Source organism: Loxodonta africana, chromosome 1 (genome assembly GCF_030014295.1).
Source record: "Loxodonta africana isolate mLoxAfr1 chromosome 1, mLoxAfr1.hap2, whole genome shotgun sequence".
In the NCBI taxonomy this organism is placed as follows: domain Eukaryota; kingdom Metazoa; phylum Chordata; class Mammalia; order Proboscidea; family Elephantidae; genus Loxodonta; species Loxodonta africana.
The window spans coordinates 96,636,005-96,659,749 of record NC_087342.1 but is presented as its reverse complement, the minus strand read 5'-3'; the positions used below and the strand labels follow the sequence as shown (position 1 = coordinate 96,659,749).

Below are 23,745 nucleotides of genomic sequence, written 5' to 3'. Positions count from 1 at the left end.
ATTAAGTATATAGTATTTATATATCCCATTCATGTATATTTTGTTATTGACTTATTTGCTTACTTTATAACTGTGGTAGAACATACTTAGAGTGTGCAGTCTGAATTAATCTTAAGTATATAGCTCTAGAAATTCTTACATTTATAGACACCCACAAAATGCAGCCATGGAATTGCTGTGGGAAAAGTACCCAACTGAAGCTTTAAAAAACTGCCTAATAATAATATCAGTTCACATTTACTGAGCCCATGCTTATGTGCCAGACATAGTCGTACTTTCCACATACTAATTAAATTAATTAATTTAAATACATATACACACAAGTATGTACGTGGAAAACGTCTGGGAGAATACACAGGATACTGTGCACCTTCACCTGTGGGGGTGAGACTAGAGATCCTGAGTCAGATAAAGACTCCCTTTTTGCCCTTTAAGTTTCTATGTGTTATTTTTACACTAATAAACATTTTGAGCTTAAAAATAAGCTAAGATGAGGGGCTCCCCAGTTGCCAAGAGTTCGTCTTGAGGGTAAACTGAGGGCAGCCTGTTGAAACCCAGGCTCAGGCCCCCGTGAGCCAGGCAGACACTGCAGCAGGCCTGCAGGTAGACTTTCAGCCTCAGTTAAAGCATGAGAGGTGAGAACAGCCTGTGAGCTCACCTAGAGCAACCCCTGGAGCCCTGGTAAGGAGCAACAACTGATACAACTCCATCTTTTGTTTGGCAGTCAAAAGCTGGGGGCTGAGAGCCCCAAGCCAAAGCATAAGGGGACCGGGGCCATGGGTCAACACTTCCCACCCTGTTGTGTGGCCCCAACTGATCTAGGCCTCTCTCTGGGAGAGGCCTGGCTTCCCCACCTCCTAACAAACACACAAACTCAAGACTGAGAGACGTAGTCCAAGGAAGGCAGAAAGGACAAGGCCCTCCAGAGGGCTCTTAGTCTTCCAGGCTCTAAGAGCTCCATAGAACACAAGGCAGGTTTCCTGGGGCCAGAAACAAGCAAGTGCTGGAGGTGGTGGGAGGAAGACTGCGGCAACCAGGGAAGCTGTAAGAGCATGCCTGTCTCAGTCTCTGGGTGTCTCTCTCCTCTACAGAGGCCCGTTCTGAAGCCTCCTCTTGAACTTGAGGAGTTAGAGGGCCCTCAGGGTCAACCAACCAATTCTAGTTAACAGGTGGACAGTGAGGTGGATTCCATTATCACCTTCCTGGTTTGCACTGGGATGAACTCTTGCCTGGGGCCTCAACCTTGAAGCTAGCTAGACTCCTTAAGGTTATCTCCTTATCTCTCAACATTCTCAAGATCCAAAGAGTCACCAAGTCCTAAATACATCTCCAATGCACCTTCATGTTTCTCCCCTAAGTTTTCACAATAGTATCTGGCCCCTGTTTCCACTCTCCACCCTTTCCCCAGTCTGCAGCCAGACTGATCTTTCTAGAACACACATCTGATCATATCTGTTTCCTGCTGAAAACCCTTTAATAACTTCCTGCCACCATCAGAACAAAACCCAGACTCCTCATCATGGTGTACAAGGCCCTTACTGATCCAGGCCCTGCCTCTCTCTCTCTCTAGCCTGGTCTCCTCCCACGCACCCAGGGTCAAATGCATCTTACACCCCACACATGGTTCCAGGCCTTTGGCCATTCCCTTCCTCCTAGCCCCCTTCCTCCCTGGCCAGCTCCCTCTGTCCTTGAGGAAGTTTCTCCTTTAGGAAGCAAGCCGTCCCAGCCCAGGGTGGGTCAGGTAGTCTGGTTGGGCTTTACTTCAGCTTCTCATCCATAAAATGGGGCCAAGGGCCCCTGTCTGACAGGCTGGGCAAGAAGGCATGACACAATAAATGAGAAGGCCTTGAAAACTGTCAAGTTCTATATAAATGCAATTGACATTAAACTTCCTCCTCCACCCATTTGAATGTGCCCTCAAAGGTCCCTGGTGACCTCCTCTTGTCAACCAATCCAAGAGTCCCTTTACCACCCTGGTCTTGTTTCTATCCTGTTGCTGCACTGGCACTGCAGACTACCTTCTTAAAGCCTTCCCTCCCAGGGGCTCCCAAGACCCTGCACTCTGCTGCTTGCTCTTCCTTCACCTACCCTTGAAATTGTGATCCTCTCCAACTCTGCCCCAACTAGTTCTGTCCTTGGCTGACTTTCCTGCTCACTGCACAAACCATCAACTGGCAATTTCACACATGGTGACTGCAACCTACATCTTTGTCTTGGGCCTCCCTCCTGCTGACCATCTAAATATCACACGGAGGCCTCATATCTCTGAGCCTCGGCCCAGCAGGACCCCTGGCAGGCAGCAGGTGCTCAGTGCTTTTTTGCTGAATTGAGCTCCTGTGCCTCCTTCCTCTCCTGCCACCCCACCTGCTCCGTCTCCAGTGCTCCTTGTACCTGTCAATGGGACACTAACTCCCCATCACACAGGCTGAAACCCCATTGTCATTTGGTTCTCCCTCCCTCCCGACTTTTCAACCAGCCATTCTGACCTTCCCACCGACTGCTGCTCACCCAGCTCAGGCCCTGCCCACTCTTACCTGGACCTACCTCCAGATACTCCCTTGCTCCAGTCCAGCCTCCCACTCCTGCCAGTGACATTCCTAGGCCCAGACGTGATCCATCATGCCCTGCCCACAAATCTCCTGCACCTCTCTGTGCCCAAAGAATAGAATCTTAACATGGCATGCAAGGCCTTCTACACGCTGCCCCACCTTATTGTTCCAAGCATACAGAATGGCTAAGAGCAATAATGACAACAATCAACATGTACCAAGCAATTCCTACATGCCTCTTAATCCTGGCAGCAACCTCGAGAGGGAGGCCCCACCAGGACCCCAATTTTACAGATGAGGAAACTGAGGACATAAGGATCCAGTAACTTGCTCAGAGTCTCAGTCTAAGCTGCTAACTAGAGCACTGTGTCAGAATTACGAACATTTTAACCCTTCAGTCTTTCCTGACTCTAAATTCTTCAGGGCTGGCATATGCCTTTAAAAAAAAACTTTGTCAGGTGGACACTTGAGGCTAGGCTGGCATCTCCTGCCTGGAGGGGAGATGAGAGGGTAGAGGGGATTAGAAGCTGGTGAAATGGACACGAAAAGAGAGTGGAGGGAGGGAGTGGGCTGCCTCATTAGGGGGAGAGTAACTGGGAGTGTGTAGCAAGGTGTATATAAGTTTTCGTCTGAGAGACTGACGTGATTTGTAAACTTTCACTTAAAGCACAATAAAAATTATTAAAAAAAAAAACTTTGCAGCAAGTTTCTCACTGCCTCCCCAACTACACAAAGGCAACTGGGGATACTAGTTTAAGTCACTGCCATTTCTGTCCCTGTTTACCCATTAACTCATTGCCGTCGAGTTAATTATGACTCATAGCGACCCTGGACAGAGTCCAGGACAGAGTAGAACTGCCCCATAGGGTAAATCTTTAGGGAAGCAGACTGCCACGTATTTCTTCTGCAGAGCGGCTACTGGGTTTGAACCACCAACCTTTTGGTTGGCAGCTGAGCGGTTAACTCCACTAGGGCTCCTCTCTGTCTCTGCTTCCAAACCAAACCCAGTGCCGTGGAGTCAATTCCGACTCATAGCAACCCTATAGGACAGAGTAGAACTGCCCCATAGAGTTTCCAAGGAGCGCCTGGTAGATTTGAACTGCTGACCCTTTGGTTAGCAGCTGTAGCACTTAACCACTACATCACCAGGGTTTCCATGTCTCTGCTTGTTAACTGATAAATGTAATTCCTAATTGGTTCATGAATACACCCATTAAGCTTGGTTTTCTTAAATGACTCAGCTCTGACTTGCAGTTCACAAGGGCAGTCATCACCTCTAACCTCTGGTCCTTGTAATGTAATTTGCCTTTAATTACAGTTCACTGCTCTTCTGCTGTCTTATTTTTAAAACAAGCTTATTGAAAGTGGAATGATGGGAAGTCAGAAGGATGAAGGGATGGAAGCAGCAAAAGGGAGAGGTAGTACCAGGTGGAGAAGGAGAAGGTGAAGAAGATGAGGGATGGGGGCAAGAGGGGGAGCAGGAAAATTAGGAGCAGAAAAGAGAAGAGATGAGGGGGAAAGGCATGGTAGCAATGGAGGGCAAGAGGCCAGAGTAAAGGAAAGGGGAGGATAGGGGCAGGGCACAGACCAAGGAGAGACAGGGGAGGAGAGGAGAGAAGGAAGAGTCAAGGTGTGCTGCAGCAGTAGTTACCATTTAGAGAGCACTTGCTGGAGCTGGGCATTGTGCTGGGCACTTCATTTGCCTTCTCTCTAATCCTCAACCTCCTGAGGTAAGTATTGTCATGCCCGTTTTACAAATGAGGTAACTGTAGCTCTGCAATATTAAGTAACTTTCCCTTGGTCACAGAAAGCGGTAGACGCTAAAGACTTTCTTGAAGTCTCCTTAAAAGGGAGGAGGGACATCACTCTTGTATTTCTCTTCCTCTAACCTACTACCCAGAATGTGGACGTAGTAGCTGGAACCACGGCAGCCATTTTGGACCATGAGAACAACAGTCACATCCTAAGAATGGCAGAGCAGGAAACTGGAAAGAGCCTGAGTCCCTTATGACACAGTGGAGCTTCCACAACAAGCTGGGTCTATAGACTACCTAACCCAGTTGGAGTCCCCATCTATGAATCCATCCAAAACTGTCTCAGACCTCAGTTTGCTCCATTTTCCTCCAATCTTCCATAACAGCTTCCAGGGCCCATGCCCAGAGATTCCGATTTGGCAATCACTTTGAGACACGCTCTCCTAGAAAAATGGAAAGTCAGACTTGAAAAGTCGAGGAAACTTTTCAACAGACCACAGGACAACCTGGATGCCTCAAAAGCAGCAACTGCTGGTGACCTGCTGGAGACCCAAAATCAGCAGGTGATGCTGTCAAGTTAACGTTACTTAGAGAAATGGAAGAAAGAAGTTCATAAAGATCAAGAGAGGGCACATTTGGGGTGAATCTTCAGAAGCAGATACAAGGTTATCCTAGTAATTTCAGACTAGTCTGCAATAGTGCTAGCAAATCATTCAAGAAAAAACAAACGGATGGTTCAACCCTCAGGAAGACAATAGCTCCCTTTGGGCCAAAATACCAGGTTGTCAGAGGGGCAAATTTGCACACAGTAGCATCACAGGGAATTGCTGTCTTGTACTGCTGCCTGCAATTATGAATTATGGTGCTGGTGAAGAATACTGAATACACCATGGACTGCCAGAAGACCACACAAATCTGTCTTGGAAGAAGTACAGCCAGAACATTCCTTAGGAGTGATGACGGGGAGGCTTCGTCTCACATACTTTGGACATGTTTCAGGAGGGACCGGTCCCTGATGAAGGACATCATGCTTGGTAAAGTAGAGGGTCAGAGAAAAAGACGAAGACCCTCAAGAAGATAGGCTGACACAGTGGCTGCAACAATGGGCTCAAACATAGCAATGACTGTGAGGGTGGTGCAGGACCAGACAGTGTTTTCTTCTGTTGTGCACAGGGTCACTATGAGTTGGAAGAGACTCAACAGCACCTAACAACACTGTTGCCTGCAGCTTCCTGTGTGCTAGGAATTCTCTCCAATTAGACTGCAAGCTCTCTGAGGAGAGGGACTGTGTCATTTCTATTTTATTATCTTCAGCAATAGTACCCAGCACTATACTGAATACACACTGCTTAAAATACACAATCAAAGACTGAGACACAGCCGGAAAGAATTTCAGTAAAACCTGTGAAAGGCAGAAACCTGTCAGAGAAGGAAAACTCAAATATTTTCTACAAAAATGAGCGACAGAAAAGTGGTAAGATGCATCCTGTCAAAGGTGGAAAACTTGCGAGGGCCGGAAAAACAAGGCAGTTCCATTGATTTGGTCAAAGTTATCCGCTAACCCCTAGCCTTGTGACTGTCTGAGTTCAAGCTGATTCCTGAAATCCCAGCAAAGGCAACAAGGAATCAGTGCCATCCCTGTCCATCACTCTCACCAGTCTGCTGTCTGACAGACACTCTCTAGGGATCTTTAGAGGTCAAATGTCCTTCTTTTCTAAGACTATCCCTCTGATAGAGTTGCAAAAGTCCAGAGAATTTAGGTAAAGCACAGGAGGAATGGCACAGACCCTGTTTCACCCCTTCTGGCCCCTTTTTAGCAGCTAAAATCTCAGTGGGACAGAAATGTTCACAGGATTGGAAGTGATGGGCAGCCACGGGCACGGGCAGTGCTCAGCTATAAACACCATGGCACTGAGCTTTCAGAAGAAGCCCTAATGGTGCGGTGGTTAAAAGCTTGGCTGCTAACCGAAAGGTCAGTGGTTCACCAGCCACTCTGCGGGTGAAAGATGTGGCAGTCTAGTTCTGTAAAAATTTCAACCTTGGAAACCCTATGGGGCAGTTCTACTTTGTCCTATATGCCGCTATGAGTCAGAATTGACTCAATGGCAATGGGTCTGGTTTTTGGGTTTAATTGAGCTTTCACACCCTGGTCCCCTTGGAGGCCCCCTGCACACAGAACCATCCATTCCCACAGCAGCTGTCCCTTTCAGAAGAGCAGCCTTATTCTAAAATTAGAGGTTCTTAGCGCCTACTAGGGATTAGATTTAGTTTATGTTCCTCTGCCTGGAACTCAGAGAAGCCCAGTCTGGAGATGGAATGCAGGGTATGCATTTCTTAGGGCCGGAAATCACTTTAATTTGCAGGATTTAGTGGCTTTTTCTGGCCGCTGGCTTGCTTTAAGTCCCGGGTACCTTCAGCTAGAATTGTTATCTTCTGTTGCAGCCACACCGACTTCACTTCCATTCAACTTGCTTACCAAGAAAAAAAAAATCACCCCGGAGGTCATGGCCCCTGGACTCTCTGTTAGCCCAAAGCTAAAACCGTTCTGGAAGCCAACTATTCAGACAAAGATTAGACTGGACTATAAGACAGAAAATGATACTGGTGAGGAGTGTGCTTCGTAGCTCAAGTAGACACATGAGACTATGTGGGCAGCTCCTGTCCGGAGGCGAGAGGAGAGGGCAGAGGGGAACAGGAACTGGCTGAATGGACACGGGGAATACAGGGTAGAGAGAAGGAGTGTGCTGTCACATTATAGGGAGAGCAATTAACAATGTGCGTGTAAGTTTTTGTATAAGAAACTGATTGAATTGTAAACTTTCACTTAAAGCACAATAAAAATAAAAAAATCAGACTTTCCCTGCTCCCTGTTATCTGTACCCTACAGCACTTTCAACCTTTACCTCCATTGGACCAGGGAAATCCAATGTAATTCAACTCGAGAGGTAATGCTAAGCAGCTACCAAATGAGAGGTGAAATGCCAGGAGCTTCAGGCACCAAGAAAAACAGGACCTTTAAAAAAAAAAAAAAAAAAAATTTTTTTTTTTTTTTCGCTCTCAAGGGGCTAAGAGTCTGGTAAGGAAAAGAGACACGTAAACAAGCATAGACGCACAGAGTGATAATTACTATAGAAGGAGACCACAGGAATAGCACAGGCCACTGTCTGGAGGGATCAAGGAAGACAGCCAAGCAGCTCCCAGGAGGAATAAGCATGCGCAAAGAGAGGCCTGGGGTGTGGCCTACTGCAGATAGCAACCACCAAGCAAGGGAGTGAACAGGAATTGGGTTTACTATGTGCTGGATGCTGCCCGCAGGGCTAGACAATCCCATTTACTCCCCAAAGTAAAACTAAAAGGCAGAACTGCAATAATTACCATTTTATAGGGGAGAAAATGCAGGCACGGAGAAAATAAGTAACTTGTCCAAGGCCATAAGTTACCAGCAGATGAAGACAGGTTCCAAAAACTAGGCAGTCAGACTCCAAAACCTGAGCTAATGAACATTTCAGTATATGGTATACAAATTGTTCCATTTCCTCAAGTGTAAAACCCAAGAGGTAACTAAGTTTATGCAAGAGAGGTAGACAGGGACTGGATCATAAAGGGCTTTGCATGCTATGCTAAGGATTTGGACTTGAATTTCCAGCAATATATTGGACTGAATTAACATGAAAGAGCTGCCCCTTCCCACCACAATCACATAGAAATACTAGCATGAAACAAAACAAATGACGTTCTGAAATGTAGAGCCAAACTTCAAAGGAGAGGAAATCTCCCCCATGTGCCAGAAATGACCAGAAAAATCAAAGCATGAACAGTAAGTGGAACTGATATCACTTTTACATGAAGCGATTTTAATGCTGGGCTGGTCCCAGAGATGTGACTTTGAGCCACACAGGGTGGGGGCACAGGAACTGAGTCCCGGTATCAAGATGAGAGCTTCAAAGGGCTACCCTGGCTGAGAAAAGAAGCCCCTCAGGGAAAGCAACAGGAAGCTGGCCATTTCTCCAAGGTTCTGTGGAGGGCTGGGGTAGGAGTGAGAGGAGGTCACCCATAAGAAACTAAACTGCTAAACTAGCCCCACCCATGAGTGTGAATGAATTTACATTTCCAGAGTGGTGGAGGGGGGGTGCCAAACAGAGAAATGAGCACAAAAACTGAGCCAGGACCACAGAAACCCCAAGGCCCCACCAGAAGCAAATAAGCTGCTCCTAGGGACACGTTGACAAGCAAGGACACAAGACTTGACCAGAAAATAGAATCCTCTGAGCTAAGTAATGAACAAAGAGTGGGCACATGAGGAGAGCTGTGGCAGGAAGGCAGAGAGGGATAGGCTGGATTTGAGTCAGCGCTCCCAAGTTTGTGAGAGCTTGGGATACTCGGTGTATAGGCCGAGTGATTCAGCCAACCCCTGAATCTCTCCAACTATAAAGATAACAGTGTGAGACAGCATTCCAAAAACCAAACCAAACCCAGTGCTGCTGAGTTGATTCCAACTCACAGCGACCCTATATGACAGAGTAGAACTGCTCCATAGAGTTTCCAAGGAGCACATGGAGGATCTGAACTGCCGATCATTTGGTCAGTGGCCGTAGCACTTAACCACTACGCCACCAGGGTTTCTGGTATTAGACGCTATATAATCTTATCCTCACAACAATCCATTACCCCCATTTTCCAGAAGAGGAAACGGAAGCTCAGATGGGTTTCCAATTTGTCAAAGGCCCTCAGCTAATGGGTGGTAGAACCAGGATTCAAACCCAGACCCACCTCTGAGGACCACATTTGTGGCTGCTGTGCACGCAGCTTTCCACATCTCCTGGCACAGCCACTATTTCAGGCCAAGAGACCAAGAAGGGCCAGGCCCAGAGCCGAGGCCGCTATCACAGGTTTGTACACAGCTGCAGCTCAAGAAAGGATCCCTGCAGGCTTTTGTTCAAGCCGCCAATTCCAACTCACCCCAATTAATCAGGTAATTCAACACAGGCTGTATTCAGGAACTGTGTGGACCAGGCGATCCTGGGTGGTACAGCTAATGAGCTTGGCTGTTAACCAAAAGGCTGAGGGTTCAAGTCCACCCAGCGGTACCTTGGAAGAAAGGCCTAGCGACCTACTTCTGAAAAATCAGCCATTGAAAGCCCTGTGGAGTAGTTCTACTCTGACACACATGGGGTCACTACGAGTTAGAACCAACTCGATGGCAACTGGTGGCAGTGGTGCGCCAGGCACTGTCCTAGGCGCTAGGGATATGGCAGTGAGTGAGACTGATTTCCCAGAGGTAACATCCTGGGGCATGGATGACAGACAGCAAACAAGTAAGCCAGGTAATTCCAGATGGAGCTAAGTGCTATGAAGAGCTTACAATTGAGAGATGTGACAGAGAGTGAGCAGGGGTCCTGGGTCCCACAGAGTGCCCTGCTAGCCCTGGACTGCCTGTCTCCAGAGAGAAGGCACCTTAGTTTTAGGCAGACGTTTGGGGTTTTGTGTTAAGCCTACCCCTGATAGCACAAGGGCACATGTATTAGTTTCCTAGGGCTAGTGTAACAAATTACCACAAACTCCAAGGCTCAGTTCAACAGAAATTTATTCTCTCACAGTTCTGAGGAGCGTGACAGAGAAGTGGAGAGAGGGCAGAACACCCACATGCAGGCAGTGGAAAGAGGAAGAGGAACCAGGACAGCAAAAGCACAGTCAGAATGGAGGGAAATGGGGGCCAAGGGAGGACAGAGATGAAAGCAGGGGCTCGTCTTGTTCTCCTGCATACTTCCAGAGTCTAACAAGGTACTAGGCATAGAGGAGGCACTAGGAAATCGCTGAAGTAGTAATAAAACAATAAACAATTACGTGAGAGAGATCGAATGTCTAAAATTTCTGAGATGCAAAGAAAAGAAGTTAAAGCATTTATAATGCTTGCAATCTCCACAAGTTACAAGAGGCACCATCTTCTTAGAGGGACATGGTGAGCGGGGAAGGCTTGGAGCAAATCCTAAAAGGGAATGTGATAGGAAAACCACGAGAGATGAATGAAAGGCAGACCAGCCAGTTGTTGCTGGCGACGGTGAATTTCCAGGGCCTTGAGTGACCCCACCACCGGGTACACACTGAGCTCTCTGGTACAACAAGAGCGGCCTCAGCCAACCAGCTACTCCTTCATTTCCCAAGTGTATATTCCACATATTGACCTACAAAAACAAGCAGATACCACAACTCATTTTTGGCAGAGGAACTGCCCAGAGTGAGAGGCTGCTCTTGTGACCCAGGGAGACCTGCCCTGTGTCCCTGGCGAGCTCTCTGGGATGGCTCTTCATCATGGGCATGTGGCAGGCTTTTCCAGGCAGGAAGTGTGCAGAGGGGAGCAGGAACTGTGGCTAGCAGGTGACTAAGACAGCGTTTACCAGATGTGTGGGTGCCTACCACCTTCACAGAGGGCAGATTGCGTGACTGTGTCAGACTTCCTGGAAGCATTTCTTCATTTCTATTTTTGAGGACATACAACTTCCAGAGTGATGTCTCTCCTGATGACTTCAAAAGGCAGTGCAGTAAAGGGCTGGAACCAATGTCATCTTGCATGCACTTTACCAACCCAAATTTACTCCCTCCCCAACATACCCATACACGACAGAGGAAGCGGCGAGAGAACACCACACAGTCTCTCTGAAGGCAACAGGAAATAATGCAATAGGTCGGAATCGACTCTACGGCACTGGGTTTGGTTTGGTTTGGTTTGGTTATGGGGTCACAAGGAGGCCTCAGGAGGTCAGAGCTCCCAGACACAACCATCTTTCCCAAAGGCAGGCCTTTCCTGGCCCACAGAAAGGGGCATGTGAGTCCCAAGCCTGGGTAACAGGTCGGAGAGTGGTATTAATTCCAAAGGATGACAAAAACCCAAACCAAACCCACTGCCGTCGAGTCAATTCCGACTCACAGTGATCCTATAGGACAGAGTAGAACTGCCCCACAGTATTTCCAAGGAGCGGCTGGTGAATTCAAACTACCGACCTTTTGGTCAGCAGCCGTAACACTTAACCACTATGCCTCCAGGGTTTCCCCCAAAGGATGACAGAAATACGTAATTCCAAATGGTCACAGGTTAATTCTTACAAATTAACCCAGATTCAGGGGACTAGGGAGTCAGGTACTCTCGCACACTGCAGTGAGACAGTAAATTAGTATAACTTCCTGGAGTTTTGCAAAATTTATCAAATCCTTATATTCTGATTCATTAAAATTATTATCTATCTATTCACATATCAAAAAAACCCCTTGTGGAGTGGATTCTGACTCATAGCAACCCCATAGGACAGAGTAGAACTGCCCCCATAGGGTTTATCCACATATACACTCATACATTTACCTACATACACATTTTCTTTTAACTGAATACCTACAAAGAGCTAGGAACCATGCTAGGCAGTGGGAAGATAATGTTAAAGAGATAACCAAGGTCAACAAGGTCACTGCCCTCAAAGAGCTTCTGTTCTAGTCAGACATTCAGACAATAAACCAATAAATAAACAAACAAGATGAGTACAGGGAGAGCTCTGAAGGCGACAAGGAGTGATGGGGAAGCCACCACAGACAGACAGACAGCTCAGGGGAGCCCTCTCTGAGTTGGGGACATCTGCGGTGAGACTAAAAGGTAAGCTGGCTGAAGGAGGAGCAGGAGAAAGAGCAGGGGGCAGGGTGGGCTCCGGTGCAAGGCTCAGAGGCAGGTAAGGAAGAAGGACCCAGCGCCCCGGGTCTCTGCATCACAGGGACCCAAGGGTTTGGGTTTCACGGAGGGGAGAGATAAAATCTGACTCACATTTTTTAAAAGATGGCTCTACTCAAGCTGCTCCTAGAGAATGGATTGTACCTGCAGGAATAGATAGAGGGAGATAAGTCAGGAGGCCATTGCCAGAGCCCAGGTGAGAAATGATGGTGGGGGGAGGGAGATAGAAATGGAGGTAGAGGGAAGAGACAGGTCAGGACACCTACACCTACCAGATACAGAGTGACCCCTAAGCTTTTTGCTAGACCGACTGCCTGCATGGATGGTGGTGCCTTCTCCTGGGAGTGGAGAACTGGGGGAGGAGAAGGTTTGGGGCAGAAAGTTGGATTTGGACAGTTGTAGTTTGAGGTGCTCAATGATTTCAAGCAGCTGGATGGATGTGGGAGTCTGGAGCACAGAGAGGTCTGGAGCCCACTAAGAGAACAAAACCACATGCCCTTTGACCCGAGTAACTCCACAGCTAGGAACAGATCTTAAGGAAACAATTGGGGAGATACACAGTCACAGAAAAGTACTTAGCCACAGCAATAGATACAATAACAAAAGATTAAGATAAGCTAAATGTCCATCAGCAGGACTGGTTCAATAAGATCAAGTACACTCCTAAAGTATACTGCTCAGCCATTAAAATACCTTCTTGAAAACTATGTTCGACTTGCTCATGATATAAAATTTTAAAGCAGGTTTTAAAACAGTATCACAATTATGCTCAGTAAAAGAAGCTAGTCACAAAAGACCACATATTTATATGAAATGTCCAAAATAGGCAAATCTATAGAAACAGAAAGTAGATTAGTGGTTACCTGGGGCTGAGGGGGAAACCCTGGTGGCATAGTGGGTAAGTGCTAAAGCTGCTAATCAAAAGGTCAGCAGTTTGAATCTACCAGGTGCTCCCTGGAAACTCTATGGGACAGTTCTACTCCGTACTATAGGGTGGCGATGAGTCGAAATCGGCTCTATGGCAACAGGTTTTTGTTTTTTTTTGGCTTTAGGGCTGAGGGCCAGGGAGCCCTGATGGTGCAGTGGTAAATGCTAGGCTGCTAACCAAGAAGTTGGTGGTTCAAACCCACCAGCTGCTCTGTGAGAGAAAGATGTGACCGTCTGCTTCCATAAAAATTACAGCCTTGGAAACCCTATGGGGCAGTTCTACTCTCTCCTGTAGCATCCCTGAGTTGGAACTGACCCCATGGCAAAAAGTTTTTCTTTTATTGGGGGTCGGGGGTAGGGCTGAGGGAGAAGCAGGGAGAGAATGGGGAGTGACTGATAATAGGTACAAGATTTCTTTTTGGAATGATGAAATGTTCTAAAATTAGATTATGGTGATGATTGCACAACTCTGTAAATATACTAAAACCATCAAACTGTAACTTTTAAGCAGGTGAACTTTATGGTGTCTGGGTTATATCTCAATAAAGCTGTTAAAACCTATCACAATACGACTTCAATATTGTTTTCAAAAAGAGTGTTTATGGCAGGATGGAAAGGCAGGAGGGGACGGGAACTGGTTGAATGGACACAGGGAACCCGGGGTGGAAAGGGGCATGCTGCTATCACATTGCGGAGACTGCAACCAATGTCACAAAACAATACGTGTATAAATTTTTGAATGAGACACTTGACCTGTAAACTTTCACCTAAAGCACAATAAAAATAAAAAATAAAAAAGAAACAAGCAAACCTAAAACCTTCCTCTCAGAAAATCACAACTGTTAATATTTTGATGGATATTCTTCGTGCTTTTACACACGTCCCCCCTTCACTTCCTGGTTGTGCAGTAGAAGGCGCTCAGGAGGACTCATTCTCAGGACCCATGTCGCCTCCTCTAATCGAGGACCTCACAGGCATCTTTCTAAGCTGGCTGCACAGAGTGAAGGATGCCACTGACTGGATTTCAGTGGTTCCCCAACCAGGATGCACCCCAAATCAATAGGGAGATTTAAAGTGCAGATTCCTGGACTCTGTCCCTGGAAATTCTAGCTCAATAGGGCTTGGATGAGACCCAGGAATCTAAATTTTTTTCCAAAACTCCCTGGCGAATCTGCCAGCTGGGCCACGTCTGGGAATCACTAGACTGAACATCACCTGGGCCAACTCAGAACCGGGCCAGCCTGCACATCTGACTGCAACGCTACACGTATCCCACATGGCCAGCGCTGTGTAGCAAAAGGCCACAAAGTGCAGAAAGGGAAACTCCAATGGGGAAATTCCATGCACGTCTGATAACGCTGAAGCCTGGGGGGCAGCTAGCAACCTCTTAGAGCAAAGCCTATTCTGGAAGGTTTCCTCAGGCCCAGTGATCTTGGGTGCTAACCCATGAAAAAAGGCAACTAGTGACTTCCACTTCAGAAAAATCAGCTCCCTCCCCAATGCACACAAGCTGGCAAGCTTTGCAGCCCCCAAGGAGTCAGAGCAAAAAGGAACGCAGAATGGTGTGGCAGAAAGAACCCTGGGTCTGAGTCACACAGATCTGCATTCAAATGTACAATGTAGAATGTGGCAGACGTGATGTTCTCGGCCTTCAAGGCCAGGACTTAGTAGGACTGGGCACTTCTGCTTCTACCCTCTTGGCCCCCAGCTGCCCCATATTGTAAGGAAGTCTAGGACAGGCTCCTAAAGATTTAGAAGACGTCTGGAGAGAGGTCCTGGAAGATGAGATGACACCTTGGACATTACAGGCCAGCTGAATGCAGCCAAAAGAGTGAGCCCAGCTGACTTCATGCAGAGCAGAACCAGCCAGCTGGGCCCAGCCAACAAAGAATCCAGAGAAAGGCCAAATGGTGTGGTTTTAAGCTACTGAGTTTGGCAGTGGTTTGTTACACAGCAGCCGGTAACTGAAACAATGATTCTTCTTGAACAAATCAAATTGACTCTGAGCCTCTGTTTCTTATCAATCAAATGGCAAATGATAATAACTTCACAGGGTTGTTGAGAGGCTCAAAAGAAGTGAACAGGCTTTGAAAATCTAAAGCCCAGCCAAATGCCAGTTACCATCACTCTCTGCACAAACCTATACCACACCAGAGTGACACTGGAGGACCACCACATGGTATACTGGCTGTTGAGGGAACAGGGAACCCAATATTCAAACAAACAACCAGCCCACAGTACACTTTCACTGACTGTGCTCCCAATTTTGGAGCCCCTTTCCCTACTGACCAAGGGTACAGCTTTGTATATAGAAGTACAAGCGCTGTTTATGTTCTCATCATTGGGAAGAACCCAGGTGCAGTGATAATTAAAAGCTTAGCTGCTAATCAAAGGGCTGGCAGTTCAAATTCACCAGCCACTCCTTGGAAACCCTATGGGGCAGTTCTACTCTGTCCTATAGGGTTATTATGAGTCTGAACAGACTCGATGGCAATGGGTTTGGTTTGGTTTGGTTTTGGGTAATTGGGAAGGACCTGCCAAGAAGAGCCCCATGTTCCAGGATGACTCACCTTCTCCCACCATTCCAGTGTCCTCTTGGCCTTCTCTTACAGTGAAAGAGTATCACTTCTCCTCCTGTAACAGGGTCATCTTTGTGTCAGCCACCCAGTTTCAAAAAGTCAACCTCTTAGACTCCTCTGTCTCCCTCCAGCACCCTGTGAAGGGCCACAACCTCATCTCCCCAGTCCCTCCCACCTTTCTACTCCCACTGCCTCCAAAAGGCACAGTCTTTGAAGCCAGCCAAACTTGAGTGCTACTCTGCAACTTATTAGCTGTGTGACCGTATGCATGTTTCTTAACCTCTCTGAGACTAAGTTTCCTCAGCTGCAAACTGAATATAAATCAGTTTATATCTTCTTTCCGTTGTTGTGAAGGTTAGAGAAAATGCAGCAAAAGTATTTAGTACAGAAAAGTTGGTAAGTAGTAACTGTTACTATAGGTGAGAAACTTTTTTTCACCTAGGCTACTATAAAAAAAAAACAAAAAAACAACCTGTTGCCGTCAAGTCGATTCCGACTTGTGGCAACCCAATGTGTAACAGAGTAGAACTGTGCTGCATAGGTTTTTCAATGGCTGATTTTTGAAAAGCAGACTGCCAGACCTTTCTTTCACAGCACCTCTGAGGTAGACTTGAACCTCCAACCTTTTGGCTGGCAGTTGAAGGCATTAACTGTTGCATGGTTCCTCCTAGGGACTCCCAGATTACTATGGATATTTCTTTGTTTAGGCCTCTACCTGTGTATCTCTCTCCACTTTGATCTATCTAGTAAAATGCTTTTAGATTAACTGTTCTAGATGATAGCTATCAGGTTATTCTTCTACTCAAAGAGACCTTCTGTGGCTCCCACTGTTCTCAGATAAATTCGAACTTCTAAGTTGGGCATGGCTCCATCCTGCCACCGTGGCCTTCTCTGGCCAATCTTGTCCTCGCTGCAACTTGCCACTGGAGGCAGCCTTCTAAAATGATTCCCAATAATCCCCAACTTCTGGTATTCATGTCCTTGTATAATTCCCTCCCTTTGAGTGAATATACAGTCAAAGTGATGGGATGTCATTTCTAAGATTAGGTTATAAAATCCAGTGACTTCATCTTGTATATGGTGCTGTTTCTTCCATAGCTAGGATTCATGGGTCCAGGCATCAAAGGGTGGAAATGGGAGTGGCACTACAGAAACCCAACTCTGACATGACTATTAATGGCCCAGATCCTTCAGGAATGAAGGTTTGGGTCACCCCACCAGGCAAAGAACCACAACCAGCTGAGGGCAAAGGGAGTGGGTGATGAAAGAAGGTCATTCTAAATACCAGTTACGACCATGTGATCAGTTGCAGAAATGTGGATTGTAATCATTATGAGTATTTCTGCCTTGTATGTGTGCATCAAATATTTCTGCTTTCTTCACTTATAAACTATAAGATGTAAACAGGACTAGCGCATATTCGGTTGTATGTGCCTTTGTTGTATTGTGTTAGGTGCAAGTATGACTTCATAATTGTTTTTTTCAGAGCTTATGTATGGCTTAAGGAGATATGTAGAGGTGCCAAGTTGACAAGGAGTGGACTGTAATTATCAAGGTTGTATGTCAATTTGGCTGGGCCCTGATTCTCAGTGGTTTTGCAGTTATGATGTAGTTTGGCAGTCGTGTGAAAGTGTGATCACTTCCATGATGAGATCTGATATAATGTGATCACCTCCATGATGAGATCTGCTGTGAATAGTCAATCAGTTGAAAGGGAGTCTCCTTGGGGGTATGACTTGCATCCAATATAGGTGGACTTTCTGGCAAGGCTTGCAGGCTTTCACTTGCTTTGAATCTTGCAGCTGGCTCCTGTTCATCTGACTTCCAGTTCTTGGGACTTGAGCTAGCAGCTTTCCTGTCATCTTGCCTGCCGATCTTGGGATTCATCAGTCTTCCCTGTCTGTGAGCAAGAGCTGCGCTGTTTGACCTGCCGATCTTGGGTTCACCAGCCCCTGTGGCTATGTGAATTAGGAGAAGCCTCCAGCCTGATCCATGGACTTGGGGCTTTCCAGGCTGTAAAACCATGTGAACCATTTCCTTGATATAAATCTCTCTCTATATTGTATACTTATAAGCTTTACTGGTTTTGCTTCTCTAGAGAACCCAGCCTAAGACAGGTACCCTCTCTCACTCGCTCACTCAGATGAAGCCAGCTGCCATGTTGTGAGCTGTCCTATGGAGAGGCCCACATGGCAAGGAACTGAGGGTGGCCTTGGGCCAAAAGCCACTGGGGAGCTGAGCCGCTGAGTCTAACAACCTGCGAGAAACAGAGTCCTGCCAATGACCACTGAGTGAGCTTGGAAGCAGATTCTGCCCTAGATGAATCCTGAGATGGCTGAGGCCCCAGTCAACATCTTGACTGAAGCCTTGTGAGAGACCCTGAGCCAGAGGACCTAGAAAAGGTGCACCCAGATTTCTGACCCACAGAAACTATGAGATAATAAATGTGGTTCTAAGCTACTAAGTTTTGGAGTAGTTTGTTATGCAACCATAGATAACTAATACTCTTGATCTGCCCAATCACACCTGGCTGCGGCTCCTCAAAAGCCCTTACTCACATTTGCCCTTCCTACAGCAGCTCAGCTGCTGAAATTCTGTCCATCCTACAAGGCCTCACCCAGACCTTCCTGTGGATCTGTCAACCAGAGTCTGAGACCCTTTTCCTTCCTCCTCCCAGTGTCCCCACACACATTTCCATCACTGCACCTATCACACTGTATCATTATCAATCTGTTTGTTTATCTGTGTGTGAAAGACTCATGTCACATTGCAGCAAAAGACTGGAAGTCACCTAAAAGTCCATCAATAAAGAGGGGATAAAGTCATAGAAGCTTCACAAACACATCCAAACTCCCTGAAGGACCGAGTTACTGGGCTGAGGGCTGGGGACCGTGGTCTTGGGGGACATCTAGCTCAACTGGCATAACAGCATATAAAGAAAATGTTCTATATACTACCTTGGTGAGTAACGTCTGGGGTTTTAAACTCTTGAGAGCAGTCATCTAAGATACGTCTACTGGTCGCACCCTGTCTGGAGCAAGGGAGAAAGAAGAAATTCAAAGATATAAGGGAAAGATTAGTCCAAAGGACTAATGGACCACAATTACCACAGCCTCCACCAGACTGAGTCCAACACAACTAGATGGTGCCGGCTACTACCACTGACTGTTCTGACAGGGATCACAACAAAGGGTCCTGGAGAGGGCTGGAGAAAAATGTAGAACAAAGTTCAAACTCACAAAAAAAGACCAGACTTACCGGTCTGACAGAGACTGGAGCAACCCTGAGAGTGTGGCCCCCGGCCACCCTTTTAACTCAGTACTGAAGTCATTCCTGAAGTTCACCCTTCAGCCAAAGATTAGACAGGCCCATAAGACAAACAATAACACACATAGTTCAACCATGTAGATGAAACTACATGGACACAGCAGCTCAGGGGCAAGGACAAGAAGGCAGGAGGGGATAGGAAAGTTGGACGAATGGAAATGCGGAACCTAAAATCGAGAAGGGGAGTGTTGACACGTGGTGGGGTTGGCAGTCAATGTCACAAAACAATATGTGTATTCATTGTTTAATGAGAAACGAATTTGCTCTGTAAACTTTCACCTAAAGCACAATTAAAAAATAAAATAAAAAAGAGGGGAATGGCACATCCATACAACAGATGAGGCAGCCATGTAAAAGAATGCGGAGGCTCTCCATGTACTGACACGTAAAGGTCCAATAAGTGAAGCAAAGGCCAGGCCGGCAAGTACAGCAACCAGCGATCTGCACATGCCTGAGAAGTAATAAGACAACAATAAGGACTATACACGATCGCTATGAGTCGGAATCAACTCGATGGCAATGGGTTTGGTTTGGTTTATAAAGGTGCACGCTCACAAATGAAAGTTGTTGTGGGGTATCGGGTGGCTGAGAGTCTAGGGAAGAAAAAAGGGAATACGTTTTGAATTTTGTGCCACGTCACAAATTACCTGTTCAAAAATAAATAAATAGCTGCCATTCTGCCTCGTGGCTCAGTGGTTCAGAGGCCTGCTGTCCACGCCTTCCCACCCCGCCTGTCTGTCTCATCCATCTCTGTGCCCCTTGGCACTCCCCGGCTCCCCAACTGCTCACCCAGCCCTGCACCTCTCCCATGACTTACCACTTTGTGACTCTTGCGCAAGGCCTGCCCCTGCCTCACTGGACCTAGCCCTTTTCTGGCGGGTCCCCGCCACCTACTCAGACCCACCCAAGTCTGTCTGGAGGCCAAGACACCAGCCCCAGGAGTCACCCCAGACGAGCTGCCCAATGATCAGGCCTGTGGTTACAGCATGTGTCAGCTGAGGGATAGGGTTTCACATAGGAACTTAATTATAGCTCAGGAGTGGAGGAAGGGAGGCAAGCAGTGGAGGCTTCGAGGAGGCGGACAGGAAGCTGCTCTGTCTGAATCCCCCAGACGGTATGAGTCTCGCCAGGGCCAGGATCCCAAGGAAGTATGCATGATCCAGTCAGGCCCATGGGAAACACAGAGCATATGAAATCAGCCTGAGCTTGAGTGTGAATTCCTGGCCCAGCCAGTGTGCAGACCAAAGCTGCCCAGAAAGAAGCTGAGATGCCAAATCTCACTCACTATTAGGGCTCAGAGAGATAGGCCTTCTCCTCTCCTACCGCCAGAGACTCCATTTCATTCTACCCCCTCCCCCCACAATACGCCATCTTCAATTTTCCCCCTGACTCAGAGTTGTGTTTCTGGAATGAAATCTGAGCTATTGATCCTAAGGATGCTGGGAACATCTTTCCCCTTGCTGTCCAGTGACTACTATGCTCAGATTCCCATCCATTGTCCAGGGAGGTGCCAAGGAGCCGTGCAGCTGCTGGTACAAAGGTGTTGGTATGGCATAGTGGCTAGATACGTTGGAACTTGTCAAACCACCTGGCCTGCGCACTGCCAGGTGGGGAAAGCAGACCAGGTGGAAGGAGAAAGAACCTCTCTGGGAGGTTCATGGAAAGAGCAGGACCCAGGTAGAGAGAGGAGCATGACCCATTGAAAGAGGTTATCTTCTCTACTATTTCTGGCCCATACCTGGGCCAGGAAACCCTGGTGGTGTAGTGGTTAAGTGCTACAGCTGTTAACCAAGAGGTTGGCAGTTCAAATCCGCCAGGTGCTCCTTGGAAACTCTATGGGGCAGTTCTACTCTGTCCTATAGGGTCACTATGAGTCGGAATCAACTCAACAGCAGTGGGTTTTTTTTTGGTGCCTGGGCCAGAGTCTAGAAGGGAAGCTGTGACACAGAGATAGCCAGACTCCTCATTTCTTTGGCTTCTCAGAAGGCCGTGAGCTTCCCCTTGGAGCATAGCAGGAAGTAGCATGTGTTACCCTTGTATCTCTAGCTCACTGCCTGTTTCTGAGGGTAAGGACTGCAAGGGCCGGCAAGATGGGCAGGTAGGCACAGTACCAGAGCCCAACCAAGGCCACTTCTGAGACGCCACCTCTGCCTGCTTCTTTTGATTCCCAATGCCATCCCTGCACCCCAAACCCTGTCTCCAGCCAGGAAGTGGGAACAGAAATAGAAAAGGTGCTCTAAAAATAAACCAGGAAGGCAAGGTGCAAGAAAGAGAAAAACATAATGCTATTGCTAATTTGAACACAGTAAATCTTGCTGGTCTGGATAAGGCCCGTGTTGCTGAACAGGGCAGGGACCCAAGAGCCCTGACCCCCCGCAGCCTCTGCTCACAAGCCTGTGGACACCCACTTGCGCGCGCGCACACACACACACAGGCTGTAAAGTCCAGGCTACAGATGACAGCGGCAGGATGGGCAGAGTTGCTGAGCTGAGAAGAATAGGCGCCTCAAAGGGCCCGAACCCCAGCTCTGCCACTTGTTAGCTGTGTGACTTGAGCAAGTTGTTTAACCTCTGATCCTTTGCTGCTTCATCTGTGAAATGGGCATACTAACACCCACATCTTGCAGGCTGGTATGAGGGCAGGTGAGCTCATCCATGGGGAAATGCCTGGCCCAAAGGAGGAGCTGAATACAGGCGATTTCCCTTCCTTCCTTCTATCTGTGCACATTTGGGTCATGTTTTTCTCCACTCCCCTTCCCAGACTGAAAGCAGGCTGATTAATCACTTAAAGCAGAGATTGTTTTTTTCTGCTAGAGCCCCCCCGCCCCCACCCCACCCTCCAACATGCCTGGCTCACATGTTGGTTGTTCAGCTTCTTACAGTTCTAGGGGGCTGCTGACTGCCTTGGAGCAGATCCAGGGAGCCACTAAGCATGGCCCTTCTCAGGGCCTTCTCTGCCCAGTGACCTGAAATAAGACTGCAGGGGGGCCAAGGCCTGCCCAAGTTTTGTTTCTGCTCAGTGATCAACAACTCGGCTGTGCTCGAAAGCAGGGAGTGTTCTTTGAAGCCAACACCAGTCTAGCCAGTCAAGCAGGTACTTTGCAAACTGAAACAATTAGATTCAACCAGCCATTTGTCTGTCAGCCCCTGCTGTGTGCTGACTAAAGAAAACACGGGCTTTTATCACCAGGGTTCAAATCTCAGCTCTGTCACCTATTAGCTGTGCAACTTTAGGCAATTTCACTAACCAGTCTGAGTTTCAGCATCCTTATCTGTAAAGTGGGTACAGCGACTCCTACCTCTCAGGGCTGTGGTGTGGATTAAACAACGTGATGCATGTAAAGTGATTAGCACGGGGCACTCAAAACACGGGAGCCATATTCTACTCAGACAGTTACTAGGTATCTACTGTGTGGCCGTGCTGGGGATGGAAAGGGGGATTAGACACAGGTGGGGAGCGTGGTGAACCTAGCTCCTGAAGAGCTCACAGTCCAATAGCAGAACCTAGAATCTGGCAATAACCCCAATATACTGTGGTAGGTGCTGAGCCAGAGGAGTGAGAACGGAGCCCTACTCATACCCCTGGTGGGGACTGGGGTAGGGGGAAGAGGAGCAGTGATGAAGCAATTGGGAAGGCTTTGCCAAAGTCAAATATCTCGGTCGTTTTCATTAGCTTCAAACAAAGTGAGGGACAACAACTAGGAAAGGGGTCCTTAGGTGAACAATTGGATTACACTTCCTACAGAGCAAAAGCTTCGTCTAAAGAAGTCTGACTGTTACCCCATGACATGGATTCCCAGACAGGCTCTGGTGTAGGCTAGTGCCAGGGCCACTCTGTGGGAAGGCCTCAGAGTCCAGCCATCCAGTCATCCTTCCTTCTGACAAATGCCTGAGGTACCTGAGGCACTGGAGGGCTCTATCAAGGAGCCGATTTCTGGGGAGATGGCCTTTGGTGTTGGCTAAAGAACATCCATCACGGCTGAGGGTGTTGCGGGCTGTTCACTCGTGACTCAACATGGAAGGTCTCAGGCTCACAGAGAACATCAGTGGTGGATGAACCAATTCTCTCACACGATGGAGGTGGGAAGCAGAGAGGACGAGGCCCAGGCTACAGTCCACAGAGAGAAAGACTGGAGCTCTGGGAGTGCTGGAACCAGCCTGTGAAAAGTATTCCTTGGTTATCTACAACATGTCCAGGGTGGAGGCACAAAAGTGAACCAAACACAGGTGGTCCTGCTAGAAAGGGAAAAGACACAGCTATCATAAGCTTGCAGGGGACAGAGGCAGGGCTGGGCTTGGGTGCTCATATGCCTACTGGGTCAGGGATGGGCTAGAAAACAGACTACCTTTTTCTGAACGGTGACACCCTGAAAGGTTGTTGTTGTTAGCTGCTGTCAAGTTGACCCCTGACCCTGGTGACACCATGCACAACGGGATCAGACTATTGTGATCCTTAGGGCTTTCACCAGCTGATTTTCAGATGTAGATCGCCAGGCCTTTCTTCCTAGTCTGTCTTAGTCTGGAAGAGCCACTGAAACCTGTTCAGCATCACAGCAACACACAAGCCTCCCCTGACAGACAAGTGGTGGCTGCGCATGAGGTGCACTGACCAGGAATCAAACCCAGGTCTCCCTCATGGAAGGCGAGCACGCTATCACTGAACCACCAATGCCCCCTCCCTACGAGGTGATGAAAGGCAAACTGTATATATATGTTGTAAATACACGAGAGTGTTAAGGTGACAATAAAATTACTTTTCATTACAAACGAAAAGCCGTGGAAAACTGCACACTACTATAACCAAAAAAAAACCCAGTGCCGTCGAGTCAATTCCGACTCATAGCGACCCTAGAGGACAGGGTAGAACTGCCCCATAGAGTTTCCAAGGAGCGCCTGGTG

General features: G+C 47.6%; 1 protein-coding gene across 19 annotated transcripts in view; it reads right to left on the bottom strand.

The window, feature by feature from the left end:
* PPARD (peroxisome proliferator activated receptor delta) overlaps positions 1-23,745 on the bottom strand; it is a 79,655-nt gene that overhangs the window by 42,873 nt on the left and 13,037 nt on the right. For 3 of the 19 annotated variants that reach the window (XM_064284968.1, XM_064285027.1, XM_023540141.2), the window contains 2 exons: positions 15,512-15,575; positions 12,108-12,158 (listed from right to left, as the gene is read on the bottom strand). The exons of 6 other annotated variants lie outside the window; for them this stretch is intronic. Coding sequence is in view for 1 of the 13 variants with exons in the window: in XM_064285067.1 (XP_064141137.1) it covers positions 4,652-4,684 (33 nt within the window). In the remaining 12 variants the exon portion in view is untranslated. Of the gene's footprint in view, positions 1-4,651; positions 4,747-12,107; positions 12,159-15,511; positions 15,576-18,477; positions 18,552-23,745 lie in introns of those variants that run through there. 10 more of the 19 variants (XM_064285005.1, XM_064285049.1, XM_023540142.2 and 7 more) reach the window with 7 other exon arrangements.